The 27,249-nt window shown below is 41.9% G+C and overlaps 1 protein-coding gene across 10 annotated transcripts in view; it reads right to left on the reverse strand.

Moving 5' to 3' along the window:
* Window positions 1-939: 939 nt before the first annotated feature.
* Window positions 940-27,249, reverse strand: part of doc2g (double C2-like domains, gamma) — a 139,710-nt gene continuing 113,400 nt past the window's right edge. For 8 of the 10 annotated variants that reach the window (XM_088342853.1, XM_088342855.1, XM_088342854.1 and 5 more), the window contains one exon: window positions 12,101-16,702. In XM_088342853.1, coding sequence (XP_088198979.1) covers window positions 16,521-16,702 — 182 coding nt within the window. In that variant the 3' untranslated portion in view covers window positions 12,101-16,520. Of the gene's footprint in view, window positions 1,458-12,100; window positions 16,703-20,160; window positions 20,393-27,249 lie in introns of those variants that run through there. The other 2 variants (XM_088342846.1, XM_088342859.1) reach the window with 2 other exon arrangements.

Raw genomic sequence — 27,249 nt, forward strand, 5'->3', positions numbered from 1 at the left:
CACATTTGAGTTCAGGGGCCAAATGGTAAAAGAGAAAGAAAAAGAGGGAGAAAAAGGGAGAAAGACAAAAGATAAAGAGACGGAGCAAACGAGATAAAGAGAGAGAGAATGTGCAAGAGCAAGAGAAAATAAAAAGGGGGGAAGAAAAAGGAAATAAAACCAGAGAAAAATAAAAAGAGAGATCAATAGAGAGGGAGAAAAATAAAGAGAGAAACAAAATGAGAAAGAGAAAGATGCAAAGAGAGAGGAAGATAGAGAACAAAAAAGAGATAAAATAATGATTGATTGAGCGTAAGAGAAAAGGAAAAACAAAAAGAGTGAAAGGAAAAAAGGCAAGAAAAAAAAACATAAGAGAGGGAGGAAGAGAGAGAAAGAGAGAGAAATAGAAAGACAGGGATAGAAAAAAAGACAGAAAGGAGATAGAGAAGGAGAAAAAAAAAGAGAAAGAGAGAAGAGAGAAGAGAGAGAGAAAAAGTGATAAAAAGAGAAAAAAGACACACAGAAAAAGAGAGAAATTAAGAGAGAGAAATAAATAGAATTAAGAACCATAGAAGAGAAAGAGAGAAAAGGGGAGATAAAGAATAAGACAAAGACGTATAATAGCTCCAGTTGCTTTTGTGTCTTGACCATGCTTTGGCAACGTCAAATGCACATATTTTAAAGTGCAGCTTGTTTTTCCTCTGGGACTTCTCTAGGCGTTGCCCCGTGCTCATTTAGATAATAAATGGGAATATTACATCAATAACTGTAATTGTCAAAATGCTTTTTGATTTAAAAAAATGCTAGCATTTGTTTAATTTGGCATTCTTGGGCTTCCATACTGTGCCTCCCTCATTATTTTGTCTTTTTCTTTTCTCCTTCTCACACACAGTCACACATAAATGAACACTCACACTGTGTTTTTTTAAGTTTAGATAGATAGATAGATAGATAGATAGATAGATAGATATATACTTTATTCATCCCCGTAGGGAAATTCACACTTCCAGCAGTCTACCCCGTTGTTTATTAACAGATTAACATGATGCCCGAGGGTGCTTGTAGCGGAGTGGATGACGTCACGCCAGTCCAAAAGTTCGACATTCCTGCGGCAGATGGAAATCTTTTCTTTGTGACAATCCAGGGATACACCACCTCGTGCAAGTCCGCCTCCTCTCCGATTCCCCCCGGCTTTCATGTCTCTGTTTAGCGACGTTGAAGCCGGATTTCTCCAGGTGGCTCCGGGTGGCTACACGTTAGCGTCCGGAATGCTAAACGTGAGCCACGTTTCCGCAAAACACAGCAACTGCGCTCCCTGTGCGCTTCGATGTTTTCAAAAAGCACTCGATGATCTTATTTGGTCGTGAGTTCGCATTTACCATGATTACGGATGGTACCGAAGACTTATAACGCCGCTAGCCGCTTCGCTAGCTTCGCTAGTTTAGCCGTGATAATCGTCACAGATGTAAAAAGAGAAGCTGCAAAGACAGAAAATGGAGGCACTGAAATTCTCACCGACAAACATTAAAGTACATCCACGGAAACGATGAAACACCATTTATTGAAAACACGGACATGTTAAAGGAACAAATCCACCCGTTGGATCTTTTTTGTGCTTTGTATTGGGAGCTAACAAAGACCGGAAACTTTAGCGAAGCGATGAGGTGTTGACTCTAAGGGCCTGATTTACTTTACCATATTTTCATGAGCATAGGGCGCATCGCGTTAAAAGGCGCAGTCTCCGTTGCTGCTTCTATTTCTGTATTTAACATGACCGAGCGTGCACCGCAATATAGGGTGCAGGTGCCTTCTCTTCTGGCTGCTTTACACCAACAAAACATACAAGTGTGCTTATTCAAAAATACAGCGGAAGCCAAACTGAGTTTGGTCGTGACGTATTTAAGCATTGATTACAAAGTGAAAAACTTGAGTTAGTTTTTCTGCTTCGCGAACTATCGATTCATTAATCTTAACTTCTCTCGAGTCTGCTCAGTTTTCATGTTCTTCTACGTAGCGTCCAAATCAACACACCATGGCAGACGAAGAAACGTAAAACAGAGGTCACAATCTCGCAGCCCATGGGCCAATTGTGCCCCCAGTGTGACAGTTTGAGGACCCTGCCTTAATATGAAAGTTAAAGTGACAGTGTATATTATTTGCCCACTAGATGTCTCTGTATTCTGTTGAGCCACCTAAAACGTGTGCTAAAAGAACAACAGACGAAAACAAAATTCAGATACTCAAAGTGACCAAAAAGCACCTTTGCCCCACCTTTGTGGCGCCAACTGCGGCTCGTTAACAGATTGGCTTTCCGTCTTTTTAAGCTCAGTGCGCTCTCGCTTGCTTTGTCAGTCTATCAACGAACCTCTGCCCCACGAGACGTGGGTTCTGACTCGGTCCTGTTTTCCTGTTGGTTTTTCCAGTCTGGTATAGTTCCTGTTTATTTTTGTCCTGTTTAATATCAGTTTCCAGTTTCGATCCCGTCTTGTTCGTCCTGTTTATTTTCGACATCCTGTTTCATTATCTATCCTGTCTGTCTGTCCGGTCCTGTCCGGTATCAACTCGGGCAATTGGAATCAATCTTGTCGGTCTCTGGCTTCCTGTCTTTCCATGCCAGACCGCTGTCTAACATGCATGACTCCCCATTTCCAGTAAAATAACAGACTTGTGTGAGAACATCACGTGTTTGGGTCCTCATCCTGAAAATTATGACATTATTGTACCTTTTAATTGAATTAGAGAAAATAAAAAACCTTATCACAATATCAAATTTCCTGAGACAGTCCTTTTTATTATATTACGACCCCTTCAGAAGAAGAAATCCTTCCGCCAAATATCCTTTCCAAAATAAAGTATGTCTTCTCATCCATGATAATATTTTTTGTCATGGGGTCCATTGAGGGGGCTTATCCACTTCGTATCGACACTTCATAATCAAAGCTCATACTGTACATGGTGTGGGGGCTGACTGTAAAGGAAATACTGCCAATAAGAGAGCTTCTGCTTCCTGGTGTAGAGCAGGTCCAATTTTCACTTGATTCTTTGGAAAGAAAAAAAAAAACTTCTCGAGATTAAACATGCCCGCACCCCCTTTGATGGAGACCAACGCCCACCAAAGGGTCCCGCCCCACTATTTTAGATCCACAGTTCTAAACATATGCACAATGGCTTGCGAAACTATTTGGCTCCTTGAACTTTGTGACCTTTTGCCACATTTTGGACTTCAAACATAAAGATATAAAACTGTAATTTCTTGAGAAGCATCACCAATAAGTGGGACACAATCATGAAGTGGAAAATAAAAAACAAAAAAGTGGGTGTGCAAAATTATTCAGCCCAATTGAGTTAATCCTTTGTAGCGCCACCTTTTGCTGCGATTACAGCTGCAGATCGCTTGGGGTATGACTCTATAAGTTTTGAATATCGAGAATGAGAATATTTTTGCCCATTGCTCCTCGCAAAAGAGCTCGAGCTCAATGAGGTTGGATGGAAAGCATTTGTGAACAGCAGTTTTAAATTCTTTCCACAGATTCTCAATTGGATTGAGGTCTGGACTTTGACTTAACCATTCTAACACCTTGATATGTGTTTTGGTGAACCATTCCATTGTAGCTTTTGCTTTATGTTTTGGATCATTGTCTTGTTGGAAGACAAATCTCTGTCCCAGACTCAGGTCTTTTGCATTCTCCATCAGGTTTTCTTCCAGAATTGTCCTGTATTTGGCTCCATCCATCTCCCCACCAATTTTAACCATATTCCCTCTCCCTGCTGAAGAAAAGCAGGCCCAAACCATGATGCTGCCACCACCATTTTTGACTGTGGGGATGGTGTGTTGAGGGTGATGAGCTGTGCTGCTTTTACGCCAAACATAACGTCTTGCACTGTTTCCAAAAAGTTCCATTTTGGTCTCATCTGACCAGAGCACTTTCTTCCACATGTTTTGTGTGTCTCCCAGGTGGCTTGTGGCAAACTTTAAACGACACTTTCTATGGATATCTTTTAGAAATGGCTTCCTTCTTGCTACTCTTCCATAAAGGCCAGATTTGTGCAGTATACGACTAATTGTTGTCCTATGGACAGATTCTCCCACCTCACCTGTAGACCTCTGCAGTTCATCCAGAGTGATCATGGGCCTCTTGGCTGAATCTCTTATCAGTTTTGTCCTTGTATGAGCTGAAAGTATGGGGCGACGGCCCGATCTTGGTAGATTTGCAGTTATCTGATACTCCTTCCATTTCAATATTAGGTGCACAGTGCTCCTTGGGATGTTTAAAGCTTGGGAAATCTTTTTGTATCCAAATCCAGCTTTAAACTTCTCCACAAGAGTATCTCGGACCTGCCTGGTGTGTTCCTCGTTCTTCATGATGCTCTCTGCGCTTTAAACAGACCTCTGAGACTATTACAGGGCAGGTGCATTTATACAGAGACTTGATTACACACAAGTGGATTTCGTTTATAATCGTTAGTCATTTAGATCAACATTGAATCATTCAGAGATCCTCACTGAACTTCTGGACAGAGTTTACTGCACTGAAAGTAAAGGGGCTGAATAATTTTGCACACCCACTTTTTCGTTTTTTATTTGTTAAAAAAGTTTAAAATATCCAATAAAGTGTGTTCCAATTCATGATTGTGTCCCACTTATTGTTGATGCTTCACAAGAAATTACAGTTTTATATATTGATGTTTGAAGTCTGAAATGTGGCAAAAGGTCACAAAGTTCAAGGGGGCCAAATAGTTTCGCAAGCCACTGTAAATTGTTCAAAATGTATTTATAATAAGATATTATTTTAAATGTATTTGTATATCCGTATTATGAACATCTTCATGTTTAAGACTAAATTGCTGAATTTAGATTTACTTTTTTTTGAAAAAAAAAAAAAAAAAAAAAAAAGTGGACGTTTAGTATGGGTCTGATGAAATTACTGTATTCATTTGTTTATCGCAGTTAATGTGGACAAAAATTCCACTCACAGTAGTATTTGACCCAAAGGGTACTAATCATTCTCGGCAAGATGAATGGGGGAAAAATACACTAATTGGCTCTCTCAGCCCCTGCTCTCAGGAATAGTGGGGGTAACGGATTGCGGCCAGAACAGTGCAGTTCATTTTAGGTAACCACAATGTGACCTGAACTGAAAAAAAAAGGTCTCTGCCAGCCCTCCTGGTCTCAGTTATAGTTGACTGGGGATATGGGATTGCTATTACAACCTTGGATTCCATTTTAGGGGGGCCAGAAGCCTCCCAACAAAAGTGCTTTCTGCCTGTCATCTGCGGTTAGTGAAGATGGATTAGGGCCACAAGAGTGTGCTTCATTTGAGGCAGCCAAAACAGCAAAAAAAACAAAAATGCGTTCTGAATGTCCAGTCTCTTTGCAAGATACAATTGCAGTGCAGTTCATTTTACATGTAAATTATGTTGAAAAAAAGCTGGGAGGCCCAACAAAAATACACTTGGCCTGACCCCACTCACAGAAATATGAAATCTGCGATAATATATTGCGGCCATACAAGTACTGTTCATTTTAGGCAGAAAGAACGTTAAAAAAAAAGCGTGGGCTTGCAAGACATAAATGTGTTCTCTCATCAATAGTCGACTGAGGATAACAGATCGCGGACAAAAAAGTGCAATTCATTTTAGTCAGCTACAATGTCACACCTCAGTGACCCAAACCAGAAAAAAATGCACTGTGTGGGCCCCAGCTCTCAGCATTAATTGACTGGTGGAAAAGGATTGCGGCCACCACTATCAGGAGACCAGAACAGACCAATCAGAAGGCGCCCACATGATTGCTCCAGGTGACCAGAGTTAGCAATCATGACAGAACCCCCCCCTCAAGGGACGGCTCCAGAAGTCCCAAAAAACAAAAAAAATCATCCAAGGGCAGGCCAACAGGTATTCCAGAAAGAACAGAAAAGCAGAAAAAATGCAGGTACTCCAAGGGAAAAACAGAAGTCAAAAGTAATCCAAACAAGCACAAAAAGTATTCCAATATGTCACCCGGATGGATCCAAGCAAAGTCACCCGATGTCCTTGGCAGTCAGAGAGTCCACAGGCACGTCTCCAATAACCCCCAAAAAAAGAATAAACAATCCAACGATCAGTGACGAGAGACAAGGCAACTGAGAGAAAAAAAAAAAAACAAACAAAAAAAAAAACTGGGAGTCAGAACAGTACAGTACCTAAAATTCCGCCGAATGGACAGAGGCGGCATAGGGCGGGTCCGGAGGTAAACGTGCAGAAGGCCCTCGGGGACGACCACGGTGCGGCGCTGGTTGGTCCGGGTGTTGTTGGTGGAACTCCTTCACGAGGGAACGGTCTAGGATCTGCCGGGTGGGAATCCATAACCTCTCCTCCAGGCCATATCCTTCCCAGTCAACCAGGTATTGGAGTCCTTGCCCTCTGCGTCGGGAGCGGAGCAGGCGACGAACCGTGTAGACTGGGTCCCCATCCAGCATGCGTGGGGCTGGAGGAGGAGGAGTCTCGTGTGCCAATGGGCTCTGGCGGACGGGCTTAATCCGGGAGACATGAAAGGTGGGATGAACCCTGATTGATCTCGGCAGGCGGAGACGGACTGCTGAGGGGTTAATGATCTTCTCCACTGTGAATGAACCAAGGAATCGAGGCGCCAGCTTCTTGGATTCCACCCTCAGCGTTAAGGTCAGTGGAAGAGAGCCAAACCCTTTGGCCCACCTGATAGTCCGGAGCGGGCCTACGACGTCGGTTAGCCCCAGTCGAACGGGACTTGCCTGCCCGAAGGAGTGCTGTCCTAGCTTGGGCCCAGATATGTCGGCAGCGCCGAGCGTTCGCTGTCGCAGACGGGCAGGAAGCCTCTCCCTCTTGGCTGGGGAACAGGGGAGGTTGGTAACCATACACGTACTGGAAGGGAGAGATCCCCGTAGAGGAGCTGACCAGGGAGTTGTGCGCATACTCCACCCAAAGCAAGTGCTTGGCCCACGAAAGCGGTTCCCGAGACACCATGCAGCGTAGCGCAGTCTCAAAGTCTTGGTTCACACGTTCAGACTGTCCGTTGGACTGGGGATGGAACCCTGATGAGAGACTGAGTGACGCCCCCAGTAGACGGCAGATTTCTCTCCAAAACCCTGACGAAAATTGAGGACCTCGGTCAGAGAGAGAATGTCATTAGGGATGCCATGGAGGCGAAACACGTCGTGTTGAACGGCCTGGGCGGTTTCTTTAGCGGAGGGGAGTTTGGGTAGAGCCACAAAGTGCGCCATTTTACTGAACCGGTCAACTATGCTCAGGACGGTAGTCATACCTTCAGATTCATGCGACCTGGTTACAAATTCCATAGCGATATGTGACCATGGTCGATCATCGGTAGGGGATGTAATAGACCGGCCAGACACTGGCGAGAGGACTTGTTCTGGGTGCAGACTTGACAAGCCAGGACGTAGTCTTTTATGTCTCTAGTCATGGAAGGCCACCAAAACCACCGTGACACAAAACCTTGGGTTCGCGCTGCCCCTGGGTGGCAAGACAGGTGGGAATCGTGCCCCCACTGTAGGACCTCTGAACCTAGGGGCTCTGGGACCAATAATCGGCCCTCGGGACAGGAGCTTGGTCTCGTAGCGCTTCTATTATTCGCCTCTCTATGTCCCATGTGACGGTTGCAACCATGCGCGATGCTGGGCGAATGTTTGCCGGACCCTGGGGTTGGTCCTCGGGTTTCTGGAACTGTCTAGAGAAGGCGTCGGGTTTTACATTGCGGGAACCGGGTCTGTAAGGACAGGGTGAAATTGAAGCGGGCAAAAAACAGCGACCAACGCGACTGTCGTGGGTTTAGTCGCTTGGCCGAACGCATGTATTGTAAATTGTTGTGGTCCGTCCAGACAATAAACGGCACCGTCACCCCCTCTATCCAGTGCCGCCACTCTTCTAGCGCTAACTTAATTGCCAACAACTCACGATCCCCCACATCGTAGTTGCCCTCAGCCGAGGATAATTGCCGGGAGAAGAAGCCGCAAAGGTGCATCTCTGGGACAAGGACAGCCCCAAAATCCACATCCGACGCGTCAACTTCAACCACGAGTTGCCGTGCGGGGTCTGGTACCTGAAGAATAGGGGCCGTGGAAAAGTACGTTTTGAATTTATTGAAGGCCTCATCAGCTGCGGGGGACCACCGGAAAGTGTCCTCAGGGTTAGGGCTGGTAAGAGCCGTGAGGGGTGCCGCCACTGAACTGTAATTACGGATGAACCTTCTATAGAAATTGGCGAACCCAAGAAATTGCTGGAGCTTCTTACGGTTCTCCGGACCGGGCCAAGACGTGACACACGATACTTTGGCCGGATCCATCTGTAGCTTCCCTTCTGTTATTATGCAGCCCAAGAATGAAACAACCTTAGATTGGAACTCACACTTTACGGCTTTGACAAACGGAGTTCTCCAGGAGGCGACGGAGGACGAGCTGGACGTGTTTCTGATGTTCCTCTTGGGACTTGGAAAAGATTAGAATATCATTCAAGTATACAAAAACCAAACGGTTCAGCACATCCCGTAACACGTCATTAATCAGAGATTGGAAGACAGCGGGAGCGTTGGTTAACACGAACGGCATTACCAGGTATTCGTAGTGGCCGGTGGGGGTGTTGAACGCCGTCTTCCATTCGCCTCCCTCCCGGATACGGACCAAATGGTAGGCGTTACGGAGATCAAGTTTCGTGAATATTGTAGCCTTTTGAAGTAACTCGAAGGCAGAAGCAAGTAATGGTAACGGGTAACGGTTCTTTACCATGATATCGTTGAGTCCCCGGTAATCGATCCAAGGTCGGAGGGACCAATCCTTCTTCCCAACCAAGAAGAACCCTGCTCCCGCTGGCGAAGAAGAGGGTCGAATGATGCCGGCCACAAGGGCATCTGATATGTACTAGGTCCATGGCCTCCCTCTCGGGAGCCGACAGGGAATAGAGCCGACCCCGAGGGGGAGTTGACCTGGGCAGGAGATCAATAGCGCAATCATAAGGCCGATGGGGTGGCAGGGAAGAGGCCTTAGCCCTGCTAAAAACCTCCCGTAAATGATGGTACCCGGGACAGGTCGGGTGGAGTCTTCGGGGACACAGAATTATCAAGTCGAGAGGCTGCGCGCAGGCAGGTTTGATGACAGTCCATACCCCACTCCAAAATCGAGCCAGAACGCCATTCAGAGTGGGGATTATGTTGGGCCAACCAGGGGTGGCCAAGAACTATTGGTTGACTTGGGGAGTGCAGCAGATGAAAACAAATTTTCTCTCGGTGATTACCGGAAAGTCTTAATTCGACGGGGAGCGTTATTTGAGAAACGGTGCCCAGCAAGGGCCCATCTAACGCTTGTGCCGAGATAGGACTAGGGAGTGTCTTAACAGGTATTCCCAATTTGAGGGCGAGGGACAGATCAAGAATGTTTATCTCGGCGCCCGAGTCAATCAGGGCCGGAAATGTCTGAGCAGAATTGGAGAGGTAAAGAGAAGCCTGAATAATGGGTCTTGGGTTTTTGGGAGCAGATACGAGGGCTGAGCTCAATCGGACGCCCCCTTTGTCCGACGAGCGTTGGCTTTTACCAGATAGGTGGCCACGCGATATCGCTTGCTGCCGCAGTATAAACATAATTGTTCAACGAACCTTCGCTGGTGTTCCTCGGGGGAATGAGAGAGACCCGATCCACCTCCATTTTTCTACGATGGGGGTGGCCGGGACCCGGGGGTTCGTTACGTTACCCTCTTCTGAAGTCAGGCGGGTAACGACTCAATTAGGACCTCCCCGCTCCCGTCGTCTAGCCTGAACCCGGCGGTCAATCCGGGCGGTTAATTCAATTGCCTCATCTAACGTACCCGGGGAAGCGTGTGACACTAATTCGTCTTTGAGATAGTCCGCCAAACTATGCAAATAAGCATCGACCAACACCTCTTCATTCCATTGGCTTTGTGCCGCGAGTGTACGTAAATCAATTGCATAATCGGCTATTGTGCGTCTTCCCTGGCGAATGTTCAGTAGTGAACGGGGGGAATCGGCCGACAAGGAACCCGAATCAAATACCTTCGTCATCTCTTGGGCCAGAAAGTTGAATGAAGTGCACGTCGGAGCACCTCTCTCGTAGGCGGCCGTTCCCCAAAGACGAGCTCTTCCCTGTGAGGTGATTAATGACGAACGCCACCTTAGCTGCTTCAGTAGCAAAATTGCGGGGCTGGAGATCAAATATCAGCCTAAAATTTACTATGAACAAGCCGATCTGAGCGGGATCGCCACCAAACTTCTCTGGAGCGCCCACTCGTGGCTCAGCGAATCCGGCGCCGAATGAACCGGGAGAGAGCGGGGCTGGAATTTGCCACCCGGAACCCGAAGGGGCGCTGTCGGGGTTGGGCACCGATGCAGTGGCTTGTCGGACCATTATTTGCGAGAGATTGGACCAATCCTGATGTAACAGATCCAACTCAAGCCGTTGCTGGCTCACTTGCTGAGCCAGGCTGGCCACATTGGAAGCGACTTGCACATTCGGCAGAGGGAATGCGCTGCCTGTTCTGGCTTTTGTAGTCGTCAGGAGGCAAAGGAACGAACGCGGGATTCATTCTGGTCAGAGTATTCTATCAAGAGACCAGAACAGACCAGGAAACCCCAGAGCATTCGTTTCAGTTATTTATTTAGGGAAGTGATCAAGGCTTGTGGGAGACGAGATGGCTGTCAGCCGTCAACAGCGGAGCCGGAAAGAAGGCTTCGGATCGGGTGGCCAATCGGAGGGCGGAAGTCAAGCAGGTCGAGTTTACCGGGGCTGGAGAGAAGATCGTAGCGTGGGACGGAAGCAGGTTGGGTCGGAGGCAGGCAGAAACAGGTAAACAGAGTTCTAGACGAAACGGGCAATCAGGAGAGTCACACAGAGTTACAATCGTAATACTCTGATGAAGAAGTCTGGGCGCAGCGCGCTAAAAACGAAGCGTCAGCCAATCAGTAGGCGCCCACATGATTGCTCCAGGTGATCAGAGTTAGCAATCATGACAACCACTGTGTAATTGTTATCCTGTGTAGTCCTTTGAGACATATTTGTGATTAAGGGCTACATAAATAAATAATAATAATAATAATAATAATTTCCTTGTATTGTCATTCTGTGTAACAATGTACACAGAACGAAATGTCGATTGCACCTGACCCGTTGTAGCGAGTCGATGCAGCCGCAGCCAACAGAGGGCGCCGCCGACCACTTTTTAAGTCTTAGGAATGACTCGGCCGGGGCGCGAACCACCGACCAAATGTGACTTGACTTGACTGTGCATATCTTCAGGCGGACCAGAATGGCCAGCTTTTAGACAAAAGTGCCTTCTGTCAGTCTCCAATCACAGCAAAATTGGGTATTGACAATAATGGATCACAGCCACACAAGTGCAATTAATTTTAGTGAGAAATAATGGCAAAAAGAGAACTTTCAGGCAAGACAAATATGCGCTCTGTTGGTCCCCCTAGAGGCAATATGCAACCGGGTATACCGGATCTAAGCCGCATGAGTGCAGTTCACTTTTTGGGGGACAGAATGGCAAAGAATAGCCGTCAGGCCCGACAATAATGCGCTCTGCCGGCCCCCATTCACAGTCATGTGCAATAAAGGATATTGGATCGTAGCTCTGCAAGTGCAGTTAACTTTTTGGTGGACAGAAAGGCAAAAGAGAGCTGACAGGCCAAATAAAAATATGCTATGTTCATTCCTGCTTTCAGCAATTTACGATTAGGAATAATGGGGAATGGAAAATTTTTCAACCCACAATGGTCTGAAGAAGTGCAATGCGTGAAGCAGCAAGGGATTACAGTAATAAGGTTTATCATTATTTCCTATGGGAAAACTACTTCAGACCTTTGTAACTGATTTAGTTGGATAACAGAGGCCCCACTGAATATTTCCCACTAACAATTCCAATTACCTGACTCCAAAGATCACTTAGGGGCCGGTCACACAGACATTTGCGGCTGAATCACGGCTAAAATTTTGCGTTTTTTTTTTTGCCCGTGGTTGCCCGGGATGGAAAATGCGCAAAATTTGACAACCCGCCGTTCGTCTGTGGTATGGCCGGAAAAAAGACGCCGGCGACTGTTTGTTCCTCATCGCGTCATTTTTGCGTCATTTTCTTGTGTGGACCACGGGTATAAAAGCTCCCGAGCCGGTGTTGTGCCCAAATCCGACTCCTACGCAACACAACCAACCCCCACACCCTCGCGTGAACGCGCATTCTGCTGCGATCGCTTTTGACCTTTTCATCCGCGTTAACAAACGCATTTTGTAGAATACGATCGCACTTTATTGTTTAAATAAACGCGTTATATAGACTAGGATCTCCCAATTATTATTAGCTCGCTTTATTGTTTTAATTAGCGTTTTATATAGAATACGATCGCTTCTGATGAAAGCGCAGCAGAATGCGCGTTCACGCGAGGGGGGAAGGATTTACCGTTCGATTACGTTCACAACAATAATAAAGACGGAATGGTTTATGTTGTATTACATTCCCAACGAATGCAAGACGGAGTGGATTTGATTATATGTTCGCCATTACATTCCCTATAAGTGAGATAAAACGAGGTAAAAATGGTTAGAGAAGCGAGGAAATGCAAATCTCGGCAGGGATGTATTTCTCGGGCTGGAGAATTCATAAACGCTTTAGACAAAGTCCCGTGAATATCAGGATTTCAAGCTATGGCATCACATTTATTTTATTATCTCGAAAGAAATGTCAAGAAATAAATATGGGTTAAGACGAGATCACTACGCTGACGGGGAGGGGTTTATTGAGGGTAATTGTTTAATCTATTTCGCTGATTATTCCGATTACGTTCACAACAATAATAAAGACGGAATGGTTTATGTTGTATTACATTCCCAACGAATGCAAGACGGAGTGGATTTGATTATATGTTCGCCATTACATTCCCTATAAGTGAGATAAAACGAGGTAAAAATGGTTAGAGAAGCGAGGAAATGCAAATCTCGGCAGGGATGTATTTCTCGGGCTGGAGAATTCATAAACGCTTTAGACAAAGTCCCGTGAATATCAGGATTTCAAGCTATGGCATCACATTTATTTTATTATCTCGAAAGAAATGTCAAGAAATAAATATGGGTTAAGACGAGATCACTACGCTGACGGGGAGGGGTTTATTGAGGGTAATTGTTTAATCTATTTCGCTGATCATTCATTATCGATCAGATCACAACACGTTACAAAGCTTAGGAGCCGGAACTCTTACTCTCGGCCAAAAGGCCAAGCTAAGGACCTAGCATCAAAGCCTTGCTACGACCATTGACAATGCACCGAAAGATTAATTCGAAATGAAGAGAAACTACACTGACGGTGATCCATGTTCACCCCCTTGACGTCACGAGCACAATGGTGTGCTCGGCAAATCGCGCTGTATATACGCGGAGAAAGGAGTTTGACTGTCACACGCGTAACACGCTAATTTCACGTAATAACACCGCGATACAGGCGCAGAACATGCTATTACCATGCTCCGCCCACGATTACCCGCTGAAATTTCCCGTCCTACCCATGTGTAACTACGCCCTGGCCGCGGCCAGAGCACGTCGTTCCGCGTCATTTCTGCGTCATTACCTCGTGTTGACCACGTGTGCGGCACGCGGTTTAACACGTGCTCAAACTTTTGAGCAGCTCAAAAGTTTTGAACGCGGCCAACCACGTGAAAATTTCCGACCGCGAGTAAAGCACTGCTCTATCTCGTCTATATGGCGGTCTCAAAACCTCCAACAGCGCCTAACGACATCTGCTTCACGGTCAGAAGTTTACGGCCGCGGTCCAGCCTCGATAAACTCGTGAAAGGCTGTGTCCACGCGCTCTCAAGAATTGAACAGCGCAATTTTTTTTCGCGCTGCCACCTGCGCGCGAATTTCCGACCTCGTGTTATGCACTGCCGTAACTCGTCTGAATGCCGATCTCAATGCGTCCTATAGCGTCCGCCTCAAAGTGAGAAATTTCTGACCGTGATTCAGCCGCAAATGTCTGTGTGACCGGCCCCTTAGTTCTTGAGTTGTTCTCCTAAACAGAGCACAAAGAGTGCAAAACAGTAGATTAAATTAAAGCGGTAGTCAAAAAGTGTGTCACTGACTCGGAATTAGTTCACAATTTGGCACTTTTCCCTATTTGAGAGTAAATCAGGCCCGAAGAGTCGCATCCTCGTTCTCGCTGCCCGACTCTAATCAACTCTTAGCTAGCGAAATATTTTCCGCAAGGACATCGACAACACTAAACGACTACATAGTGAGTATTTGACGAGGACCAACACTGAAATATGTAAAAATAAATGAATACCTGCAAATATATGCCATAAAAATGTTCGAGAACATATATAAATCATGTGATACTTAAATGTAAGACAAAAATGTAATTTATTCGTCTATTTATGCATTTTGTCATTTGTTTCTCATTTATTTATTTTGTCATGTATTTTGTCGTGTGCTTTGTCATATATTTTGTGGTGTACTTTGTCGTACACTTTGTGCTGTACCTTGTCATGTATTTCGCCGCTAATTTTATCATGTATTTTGTTGTATATTTCGTAACAACAAAATATCATTAAATTATTGGTTGATCAGTGATTAACAAACCGGCTACTAATGTTCCCCTGTCTTTCACCAAAAGGGGAAAATCTCACCCTGTTTGACCTACCCCTCATTTGAATAAATGTTGTTGAGAGATGATACACGATAAAATAAATGACAAATTAACAGACAAAATAACCGAAAAAATATGCGACAAAATACACAACGAAATAAATCACAAAGTACATGAGAAAATAAATCACAAAATACACAACAAAATAAATTATATAACACAATAAATACAGAAATATATAAATAACACAATCATTTGTTGGTCAATAAGAACAGGTCAGCTACTAATGTTTTGCTTCGCTGTCTTTCACCAATAAGTGAAACTCAGCCAATTTGACCCGCCCCCTCATTTGAATAAATGTTGTTGAGACAAAACACACGACAGAATACGTACAGAGATAAATGAGAAAATAAATTGGTTGATCAATGAAAATCAAATAAGCTACTAATGTCTTTCACAAATAGGTGAAAAGCTGTTGTGTATTTTGACAAAATTTACAACAAAATAAATACTGAAATAACTGACAAAATAAATTGGTTGATCAGTGATAAAATAATTGGCTACTAATGTCTTGTTTCCCAGTCTTTCACCAACAGGTGAAAAGTTCAGTTGCCCTTTGAATTAAAGTTGTGGAGACAAAACACATGACAAGATAAACAATAAGATACACAACAAAATACGTGACAAAATAAATACTGAAATAAAAAAATAGGTTGACCAGTGCTTGCTTCCCTGCCATCCACAAATAAGTAAAGAGTTCAGCTAGTTTGACCCACCCCCTTGTTTGAATAAATATTGTTGAGACAAAAAACAAAAACAAAATATAGGACAATATAAATCCTGAAATATATAAATTACTAAATGCATACATTTATGAATAATTGCATGTATGTCATATACAGTATTTTGGTCAGGGGTCTCCAAACTGGTGCCCATGGAAAATAGCTCAGAAAAAAAGGTCATAGTGATTTTCTAGTAAAATGATCTTTTTAGTGGTTTACTAAGTCTATTTAACGCTACTTACAAAAATTACTTGGTAATAACATGACAATACCATAGTAACAATATGATAATTTATTTTACAAATTTATATTGATAAATTATTATAATGCGTCAATGAATATGTTGTCACTATTGCATGGGTTTTCCAGCTATATTAATTTTAATCATCACATCATAACTTTGATAATCATTACATTCATTTCGTTGTTATAAATGCACTTTATGTTCATCCACATATAAAAGAAACTATTTACTTCTTGTATTAATTTGGTGTTTCAATGTATCCTTTCATTCAGTACTTTCCTAGCAATGCTCTTCCGATTAGTCATTATTCTTATCATAAAACCTTCAAAATCCAACTGGGTCCAGTCTAGACAAAATGTCTCTTCTAAATATGCGACTCCCTTAATTTGCCTGGTTAAGTTTCATTTTACAGCTGAGTTTCACTTTTGTCAGTCCACCCCCTTTTCCTTTAAGACAGTGGTGAGCCATTTCTCGATGGTTGTTTTAGGTATAACATTGTCCTGATCACAAGTCCATAATACTGTGATTTTGTTTCCCCTTGTAATAAAATCCTCAACAGAACTACTCTCTTCAGCTCTTGTTTTCTTCACCAAATACCTTGAACATGCTGCGGACACGGATGTTTGATGCCAACATTATCAAACTCTGTAACTGATTTAGGTATTACATGATGTATTCATGTGTTCTTTAAATTATATAGCATATATTTCAAAGTATTTCTTTTTATTAATACAAATATTTCCACATATGACAAAATCCATTCCCTGTATTGGTGAACACTCATGAGGGCAATTTGATGTACCTTAAAAAAATAAAAACCACACTTTTTGTAATATCACTGATGTCAGAATGAAAATCATTTACAAATAATCACTTGACATTGTTATTATTGCAGTTTTTTTTGTTACCTATCCCGGGCGAGAATACGCATCTTTTTGTTTGTTTTTTGTTTCGTCCATTTTCTCGCTGCTGGGTGCGCCATGTTGAGTTAGTGTGTGCCAGTATTCCACTTTTTTGCCTTTGTTTTTCAGGCACTCAAACCAGTGCCTGAGTCTCTGTCCGCTCGCTTTGATGCCCAGCTCCACGCCACCTAGTGAATAAAATGGGGAAAAAAAAACATAAATCACAATTCTTTTCAAAGCATTTTTTGTGCTTTGTTTTTTTTATAAAGGTGAAAGAACCTACTTCAAGCAACAAGATGTATTTAAATAAGGAGCAAAAAAACAGGAACTATCACATACAGCAGAGGTGGGGGGAGGGGTAAACTCTAGCCCGAGAGACACATGTGGCCCCCCAGGCTTTTTCCGCCGGGCCGTCAAACTAAAATGGTCAAACTATAATGACAAATTATGTAAAAGTAAATAAAGTCCTACTGATAAAAATGTTTTTGGTGCCCTATTTTCCTCTTATGAGTCTTCAACAAAAATACTATTACAAAAATATGACAATGATACAAAAAACTCCAAAACTAAATATCACACTTAATGCTTAAAACAGGGCCCTTCTCTAGTATTTTGCTTTCATTCTAAAAGAAAAAAAAATCATAGAAATACTACAAAAATAGTATGACAGTAATACTATAGTACAAAAATATGACGACAGAAATACTACAGAAATAAGACAAAATACTGCTATAGAAACACGTCATAAACACTTCTGCTGAAATACTTAAAAAATAAGACTACAGTAATACTATAATAAGAAAACGTTAATGGGAAAATATTACCCCCCAAAAAATACTAAAAAAATACATCTACAGTAATATTGTAGAATAATTACACATATACTACAGAACTCTAAAATATAAATACCCTAAGAAATACTACAAAAATACAACTATGCAATACTACAAAAATTCAATTTACCATCACTAAGGTTTTTTTCTCCTATTTGGACACCCAATCAAATCGTGAGGACAACTAGCTGAAACAACAGCTTTCTTCTCCTCTGTATTCTGACCAGCGCAAGTATTCTTTTGCTTCATTCTTTTGCTGGGACGTCACACTCCTGCTGTCAATTGTAGTTCTCTTTTTCCCCCCCACTTGCTTTTTTTAATCACTTCCTCTTTGGCCCTGATTTCTAATTACACCTTGTGTCACTTTCCCTTATTGCACCCTAATCACGTTCCATTATCCCCAGTTGACTTAAAAGAAACAAACTGTATTTGATGGCCGTAATCCATTATTTCCAGTCCTGTATTTTTGTGAACTGGGACTGGCAGAACGACTTTTTGTTGGCTTATCTGGAATGAATTTCACTGTTGTGGCCGTGATCTATTATCTCTGGTCAACTATCACTCAGAGCATGGGCGGCAGACACCTTTTTTTTGTTTAATTAGATCATTGACTTCTTCCATTTTTTCATGCTAAAAGTAACTGCACAGTTGTGATTGCAATCCATTACCCACAGTCATCTATTGCTGCGAGCAAGGGCTGTCAGAATTTTCAGTTTGGGCTGTTGAATAGTTTTGTTGTGGCCCTGATCCATTATCAACGGTTAACTTTTGCTGAGAGCAAGGGCTGGGAGAGCTACCGTAAATTCCGGACTATAAGCCGCTACTTTTTTCCCAAATTTTCAACCCTGCGTCTTATTCAGAGATGCGGCCAATTTATGTAAATTTTTTAAGGGAGAGGTAAGATTTAGACCGGGGGAACCTATGCGCCGAGGAAGATCACAACTTATGAACGTAAACATACCCTCATCGTGCAAACTGCACAAAATAGGAATCATGACGAGCTCCCATGTTGAAAGCAAATGGTCATATTGCTGGGGTGTAATGGCGTGAGGGAGCGTGGAACAACGTCATCATGATAACGTTTCTTTCCAACATTGAGAAAGACAACTTGGTAAAATTACCAAGGAGGAAGAAGCGAATGGTCTGCCGTGAGTCTAACGACTACGGCATTTATTTCCTTAACAGACTAATTTGCATTTAGTAGCATGAGGCTACCTCCCAAAGGCACGGTTTAGGATGAAAGTTATATTATTAAAGCTTTGAAAACTCTCTCGATGTACCGTCTTTCTTTGTAAATATGTGTAATATGTATTTGCAACTGTATATTTTTGTAATGTATTTATTTGTATTTATTTGAGACACTTATTCTGGAGCGGAGCAAACGCGGGCTGATGGGAAAGTGGGGACCGGTAAAGGTGAGTTTTTGTGGACACGGCGGACAATAATGGATATATATTTTTCCCACCCTTACCTTTGGAAATATACCCTGTTTTTCCTTGGATTACTATCAACGGGCACCCAGAATCTGCAGGTCTGCAACAAATTTTAAGTACCTATATCATTTTACGTAGATTTTGGCGGCTGTGATTTTTGAACTGTGTGGAGAGGGGTTGTTCGGACCTCACATTGTTTGTTTGCTGTTATTAGTGTCAATAAATTTGTTCAAACCAAAAAAAAGAAGGACATTTAGTTTCAATCGTGGGACTTGAAGTTTGGCTTGGATTAATTTTGTGTTTATCGGGTGTGGGTGCATGCAACTCATATACAGGTGCGGCTTGTGTATGGACAAAATCGGTTTTCCCCTAAAAATGTGATGGGTGCGGCTTATAATCAGGTGCGCTCTATAGTCCGGAATTTACGATAATTTGTTTAATGTGTGGCGATTCATTCTTCTGTTCTTTATGCTTAAATTATACAGCACTTGTGAAGCCACAATCCTTTACATATTTTTTTTTTCATCCATGTGATTTAGGGCAGTTCTGTCACTTATTCCTTCCGCTTTTGTCATTGCACGCTTTTAATAAAATATAAAACCTAGAATGTTTGGTTGGCTTTAGTTAAAGCAAATACTATGTTGTATACTTGTGATGGTTCAGTTATTATTCCACTCCCTTTTGTCATTGTTTGCAAGGTATCATCATCATTGTAATTTGAAAACCTAAAAATCAGTGGTGTTCAAACTTTTCAGAAAGCGGGTCAGATTTCGTAGGTTGAAAATAAGAAAGGGCTGATTATTCAGCCTGGCATTATTTAAATGGCATTTTATTGTGTCTATTTCATCGTGCTAAAACATTTTTTTCCACAAAAGGCCGAAAAGCATTTCAGTAAAAAAATATTTTTCAGAGAACAGACGGATCAAATTTAAAGAACATTCCGATCAAAATGAAGGGACAACAGTGACTTTGGCATGGAAACAAGTTTTAAGGTTACAACAGTCAGATTTTATTAAGAAGTGTACAGGCCTCTGCTGTGAATGACTTCAGCACATCTGCGACCACAGGATAGTACTAGTCTCTCACGCTGCTATCGTGTGATTTTGGTCCATTCTTCTTCCAGCCTTCTCCACAGTTCGGTGATTGTAGTCGGTTTCTTGACCATAAACTTCTCACCAAGAATTTTCCAGAGGTTCTCTTTTGGGTGGACATCAGGACTCTGGGCTGGTCATGCCATTAATTCAATGTCTTAATGTCTCAATGTCAAGGAAATCTTTACCCTTTTTGCTGTGTGACATTGAGCATTGTCATGCATGAAGACTGCAGGCTGATTGGGCAATGAATGAACGATGTGCTGTTGAAGAAGGTTCTGAAGTCAAGTCAAGTCAAGTCAAATTTATTTTTTATAGCCCTTAATCACAAAAATTTCTCAAAGGACTGCACAGGATTACAATGATACAATTACCTGATCTTACACCAACATGCGGGCAAGGAACAACTCAAAACCTCAGCGTGAGGAAAAAGAGAAACCTTGAGAAGGGACCTCACAAGTGGTATCCTCCTTCCAGGATGACCAGGGTGAAACACATTTGCTGTACAAGAGGCCCAAATCCTGCTGAAGAAACCAAACCATTACATTTCCTCCGTCACCTTTCACTGATTTTTGACACCCTTTGGGTTAAGTCTTTCTCCAATGTGTCGCCAAACATAATGCTTCCCATCGGACCCAAATAAATTAAATCTGCTTTAATCACTGAAGTGGACTCTAAATCAGTTTTCCTTTGCCCAGACAACATGCTCCTCAGCAAAGGTCAGTCTAGCTTTTCTATTTTTTGTTGTTGTCAATGAGAGGTTTGGTCACTGCAGTGTGAGCCTTTAGTCCAAATGCTGTTAGAAGGACAGATTCTGTATGGCGAGACAGATCTTTCCCATGATCAGCCCTGAGTTGGCAATCCATTAAATATGCAGTGTATAAATAATTATCAATTGACATTCTTCGCAGTGACCAGTCCTCTTGCGTTTATCTTCTTTAAATGAGTTTGTAGTTTTGTAAAGAGTCAATAATCTTGAAATCACAGATTTGAACAATCAACTTGTCTGGCTGTCGCAGATAGGGTCATCCCTTTCATCTTCATCTGGACAACCTGCTGCCGGAGGCTCTCAGTCACTTTAGAACAGCCCCCATTTTGCAAAGTCAGTGAAACTGGCGGTTAGAATGCCAATTAAATAGGGGTTGATAATCAAGAAAATTAACACCATGTCCTATATTAGCAACATTAGGTGGGAGGCACTTGAAAGTGTTCTCTAATTTTGATTAGTACATGTTTTCAAAATACCGTGTTTTGGTTGAAATGCGTTATCCATTTTGTTAAAAATTGTTGTAGTAGCATAGTATAGACAAAACAAAACCTGCTTAAACTGTTGCGTAGTAAAAGTGTCATTTTTTCTGAATAATCAATTGTTTGTATAGGGCTGCAAATAATTAATTTCATAATCGATGAACAGTTTGATTATTTTTTCGATTAATCGATTAATCGGATTTCTAATTTCCCTAATATTAATTCAAATATTGTAGTTTTGGACATATAGACGATTATAATTATAAGTGTTTGTCAATTAACTTGATAATTTAAAAAATGCATAGAAATGTATGCTATACACCTGCAAATATGTAAGATAGTCTTTTCCTACCACCTTATCCACAGATCATATTACATTTGGATGTATTATACAAAACAAAAAAGAAAAAGCAATACATTTCAATTTGTGTAGAATTTTTCATTCACAGAAAAATAATCAAAAATGTAAGCAAATCCAGTTTTCAAAATGTAGTCAACAAATTTGTTTTTTTGGGGGGGGTTAAATTTTGGAATATGATAAACATTGCCAATATGAAAATCATATACAGTATGCCCAGGAATGTGTCCCTTGGGTAGACTTAAACAAATCATTATCAATATTTTTCTTTTTGCTTTATTTATTTTTTACTTATTTCAGTGTTTGAAATAACATCTGCTTGGACGCCCGAGGTGTGCTTCTTTTATGCCGGGCGCAAAACTTACAAAACGTCTCTGCCCGGGTGTCCGACAACTTTTTCAAGGAAAAAACAAAACAAAACCCAGAAAGATTTTTATTTCAAATCAAGCTTGCTTTATTCCGATTTTGAAATCTTCGTTCGGTTTGGAAATTTTGAAATGGGCTCTATGCACGAGAGACGATGACGTATTTCCGGAAAAATCTCAGGATGGTTTAAAGTTTCCGGTCAGCGTTGGTCTCAATGTTATGCTACCAACAAACCCGCCAAAGCCGAATACGGATTTGTTTTTGGATGTTACTTGCAATTAATTTCAACTCTTCTTATGCCCACTGAAGGTCAGAATGACTTGTTTTATATATATATATATATATATATATATATATATATATATATATCTCATCTCATCTCATCAGCCGTACCGCTTATCCTCATTAGGGTCGCGGGGGGGCTGGAGCCCATCCCAGCCATCTCCGGGCAGTGGGCAGGGGACACCCTGAATTGGTTGCCAGCCAATTGCAGGGCACACAGGGACAGACAACTCACTCGCTCATTCACACCTATGGACAATTTGGACCGGCCAATTCACCTGAAATGCATGTTTTTGGAATGTGGGAGGAAACCGGAGTGCCCGGAGGAAACCCACGCAAGCACGGGGAGAACATACAAACTCCGCACAGGAAGTCTGGAGCTAGATTTGAACCCACGACAGGTTCCCATGACATGAACTGTGCCGCACAAGCGCTAACCACTGCGCCGCCGTGCTGCCATATATATATATATATATATATATATATATATATATATATATATATATTATATATGGAGCTATATATACTGGAGCCATATACCCCTAGTGGGAGGTGGCTAGAGTCAAGAACACATTCACATTTCTGACTCTTTCTGGGAGATTGATACAGCCCCCTCGCTCAACCCAACTGATGTGTTGGAAGTCATTAGGTGACCAAACCCTCCAATTCCAACCCCTAATGCCGAGCGCCAAGCAGGGAGACAATGAGTACCAATGTTATAAGTCTTACCAATTAGGTATGTCTCGGTCGCTGGTTCGCGCCTCGGCCGAGACATACCTAATTGGTATAATGGCGGCGCCCTCTTTTGGCTGCGGCTGCATCGACTCGCTACAACGGGTCAGGTGTATCGACATTTCGTTCTGTGTACATTGTTACAAAGAATGACAATACAAAGGAAATTATTATTATTAAATGTGACCCGGCCGAGGCTTGAACCAGTAACCTCCCAAGCTCAGGGCGGGCGCCCTACCCCCAAGGCCACTGAGCTTGTAAACGCACAAATGTTTGTTTTCAAAAACGGGGAGACACTTCGGCCAGCCACCACTGCTGTGTACCTCTATGTAGAGCATCGGCTACTTGTAATTTGGTCTTAAGCTTCCATACGTTTCCCCAAAACTCCGAATTACGAAAACGGTGGGTCATCAATAAAATTAGCAATTTGCATACTCGGCAGCCAATCAGAAGCCTGCATCGAATAACTTCGTGCTTCCGGACTTTCCCGAGCATTATAAGGTCGTGCATTTGCATATAATTTTCCAAAGTAGATGCACAGAGAACACAAGAAAAATGGATAAGTGGTTAGGAATCAAGCCAAAACCTCAGCCCCAGAAGAAAGATTCAAAAGAAGCTACCAAAATTTATGATGCTACAAAACGTAAACATACATTAAAAGCATTGTAGAAAGAGGAGTTCACATGGCTTGTAAGAGACGACGCAACGCAAACATTGCATGAATGAAGATGAGTAAATACAGGTACATACTGATGGCAGATGGAAAACCGCAATGTCATATACATGCAATGAATGTTATAAGTAGATATATAAAAAACTTAATTTTAAAGTGTTGTTCTGTTATATATTCTGATTATCAATCCTTAATACTTTGCAACAATGTTTTTTTTTGCGATTAGTCTTCTTAAAATGTATCTTTATTTTCAAGTTGTGAAAAACGGGGCAGGCAACTTTATGGCTGGTGTCCGGTAACTTTTTGTTATGAGTTTCAGACACTGCTTATTTTCTGATGGTCTTTCTCTGTAATTCTGTCTGTTCCCTTGAAGTTTGTTAACTGTTTTTCATGATGAAACAGTCAAACACTACAAATTTGAAACTTTTGTGTGAATTTTATTTGCAAATTATTCAATGTTCAAAATGTAGTTTAACCTTTTTTAACATAGATCTTTTTACAAAAACTGTCTTGGCGTTCTTTGCCGGACCAAAGCGGTACTAAAACTCCCAGCGTCACAACAAAATGGTGTGCACTCTAATTTGCATTGATTTAATGTTCTTGGTGGCTCATAAATCACGTGATAACAGTATATACATCTCACCTGCAAAATAGATGATAAATGTCAGTCTCACACGATACTATTTACTTGTTGACATTAAGGATGATTTTTTTTAATCAAGTCTCATTCAATTACGTGAGGTCCCGTGAGACTTGGCCCAAGCACCCTTCTCTGACCTGTGAGACTATGCTATCTAGTGGTAATATACTGATACTTCACTTACTTTTTCTGCTTTACAAAATTTAATACCCCTAAAAATACTGATACACTTCCCCTAACAGTCAAATACGGATTAAACAACATAAAATTTTCAAAATACAACATTTTAACTAGTCAGCAACCCTTGTTGCGCCACACATTCACTATCACAGTCATGAAACTCCATCAAGAATAGTGACCTGTAAAAACGACAGTTTGCCATCTCCCCGAAAATAGTTTTGGTTGTCATTAATGGGTCAATAATTCAGCGTGTGAGGGATACGTTTTTTCATCATATCCGCCTTTCAAAAGTTACAAGCTTGTAACCTGCAGTTCTCCTCTGAACAGAATTTGATCGGTCCTTTGCTGGGAATCTCTCATATTTCTTTCTTTAGTTCATGACGTAATGTGGCACCAACCCTAAAGACGAGTATAAAAAAAGGATCTGATCCTATTGGATTTTCTCACATTTCTACAATTAACTTCCCAACAAGTGGTATTTCATTTTTGTCAAAATCACCCATATGGAAAAATTGTGTATTTTCAATTAGGATACCATTAAAAAAAAGACAAGGGTGAGGAATAAGTATTTGAATTGTCCAAAATTACACATTATTAAAATTGTCTAACTAAAATCTCCAAGGTGTATATGTTTCCATGTTTTAATCTGGATAGCATGTCAATAATGTTAAAACGGGGAAGAATAAGGAACTAAACTGAAAATAATCAGTGCTTTAACTAAAATCACCTAAATATTTATCGGTTTCAAATTTTTTAATGACGATATCATGCAAATAATAAACAAAGACTAAAGAATAATAAGAACTGAACCACCCCAAATCACACAATGGAAAAACAAAGTCTGCTTTACTTAAAACTACTGAAACATTTATAGAAGACTTGTCCAAAGTCTGGCCCGAAGGGCAATTACAGCTCTTCGATAAATTTTTTTCTGGCCCGCAGCCGCTGTCATAAAAGTTTTAATACAGTGGAACCTCGGTTTTCGAACGCCTCTCAGTTCGAACAAATCGGTTCTCGACCAAGAATTTCGAGAAATTCTTGCTTCGCTGTTCGGTCAAATAATCGGAGTTCGAACGCCGGTACGCTAGGGTGCGATGCTGAGCGGCGTACGGGTGTAGATCGTGTAGATTGCCCCCACCCCTCGTAAAGAAGTGTTATCACGTGCGGACGTGTTTTGTTTTGCTTTCGCTTTTAATATAGGTGTACCAAGAGTTTTAGCCCCTAATTATGCCTCCGAAGAAGGTCGGTGCAAGCCTCAAAGTTGCTACAGGTGAAAAAAGAAGATTAGTGGTCCAACTATTGCATTTAAGAAAGAAATAATAGCAAAATATGAAGAATGTGTGCGAGTTTCCGGATCTTGCTATACATACAGCATGGCTTCTGCTGAGCACCACAAAGGTAAGAAATCCTATTCATAATTCTTTTCTTTACCCTTTGTTTATTTTTACACGTTTATGTTAGTGTAATCTTTCGTACGGAAGATTACGATAATGCGAACGTACGATTAGTCTGGGTTAGCTTTGTTTACGTAAAACATTCAGGGTGTTGGAACAGAGCTCCCTTTCCAATGAAGCGCTAGCCACTTGTTGTGGAGACCCGGGTGCTAAATGACGTGTACACGACCTGATTTTTTAATTTTTTCACGTTCATGTTAGCGTAATCTTTCGTACGGAAGATTACGATAACGCGAACGTACGATTAGCCTGGGTTAGCTTTGTTTACGTAAAACATTCAGGGTGTTGGAACGGAGCTCCCTTTCCAATGAAGCGCTAGCCACTTGTTGTGGAGACCCGGGTGCTAAATGACGTGTAAACGACCTGATTTTTTTATTTTTACACGTTCATGTTAGTGTAATTTTTCGTACGGAAGATTACGATAACGCGAACGTACGATTAGCCTGGGTTAGCTTTGTTTACGTAAAACATTCAGGGTGTTGGAACGGAGCTCTTTTTCCAATGAAGCGCTAGCCACTTGTTGTGGAGACCCGGGTGCTAAATGACGTGTACACGACCTGATTTTTTTATTTTTACACGTTCATGTTAGCGTAATCTTTCGTACGGAAGATTACGCTAATGTACAATTAGCCTGGGTTAGCTTCGTTTACGTAAAACATTCAGGGTGTTGGAACGGAGCTCCCTTTCCAATGAAGCGCTAGCCACTTGTTGTGGAGACCCGGGTGCTAAATGACGTGTAAACGACCTGATTTTTTTATCTTTACACGTTCATGTTAGCGTAATAATTCAAACGGAAGATTACGCTAACGCGAACGTACGATTAGCCTGGGTTAGCTTCATGTTTACGTTCATGGTAAACATTCAGGGTGTTGGAACAGATTAAAACGATTTTACATTACTTTTAATGGGAAAAACGATTTTCGGTGATCGACCAAATCGGTTTTCTAACAGGGTTCTGGAACTGATTATGGTCGAGAACCGAGGTTCCACTGTATACAGCTGACCAGTAAAGTTTAGCCAGTATAAAATAAACTGTAAAACATTTTTTTTAAATCACCATTTCACCAGATGATGGCAGTAACCTTCTGGCCACCTTGATCTTGGTTTTCAGAGCGAGTTTTAGCCCACCCAACATGGTGACTGTAAAGTTGACAAGTAGAAATTGGAGAATGTTTTCACTGAAATTCAAAACAACTGCGTCTGCCTAATTTACTGTGAGGCTATGGCTGATTTCAAAGAATAAACTATCAAGAGACACTGCCAGACGAAACATGCTGACGACAAAAAGCTAACTGGAAACGAACACTGTAAAAAGAGGAAGGAAATTGAGGCTCTTTTGCTCAGCACAACAGAGCTTTTTCACGAGACCCCGCGATTCAACTGAAAAGGTTACAAAAACAAGCTACGAGGTCTTGTCGCTGTTTGCCGAGCACTGCAAACCTTTC

Source organism: Urocampus carinirostris, chromosome 8, assembly GCF_059441175.1.
Source record: "Urocampus carinirostris isolate Australia breed hairy pipefish chromosome 8, RoL_Ucar_1.0, whole genome shotgun sequence".
Classification (NCBI taxonomy): domain Eukaryota; kingdom Metazoa; phylum Chordata; class Actinopteri; order Syngnathiformes; family Syngnathidae; genus Urocampus; species Urocampus carinirostris.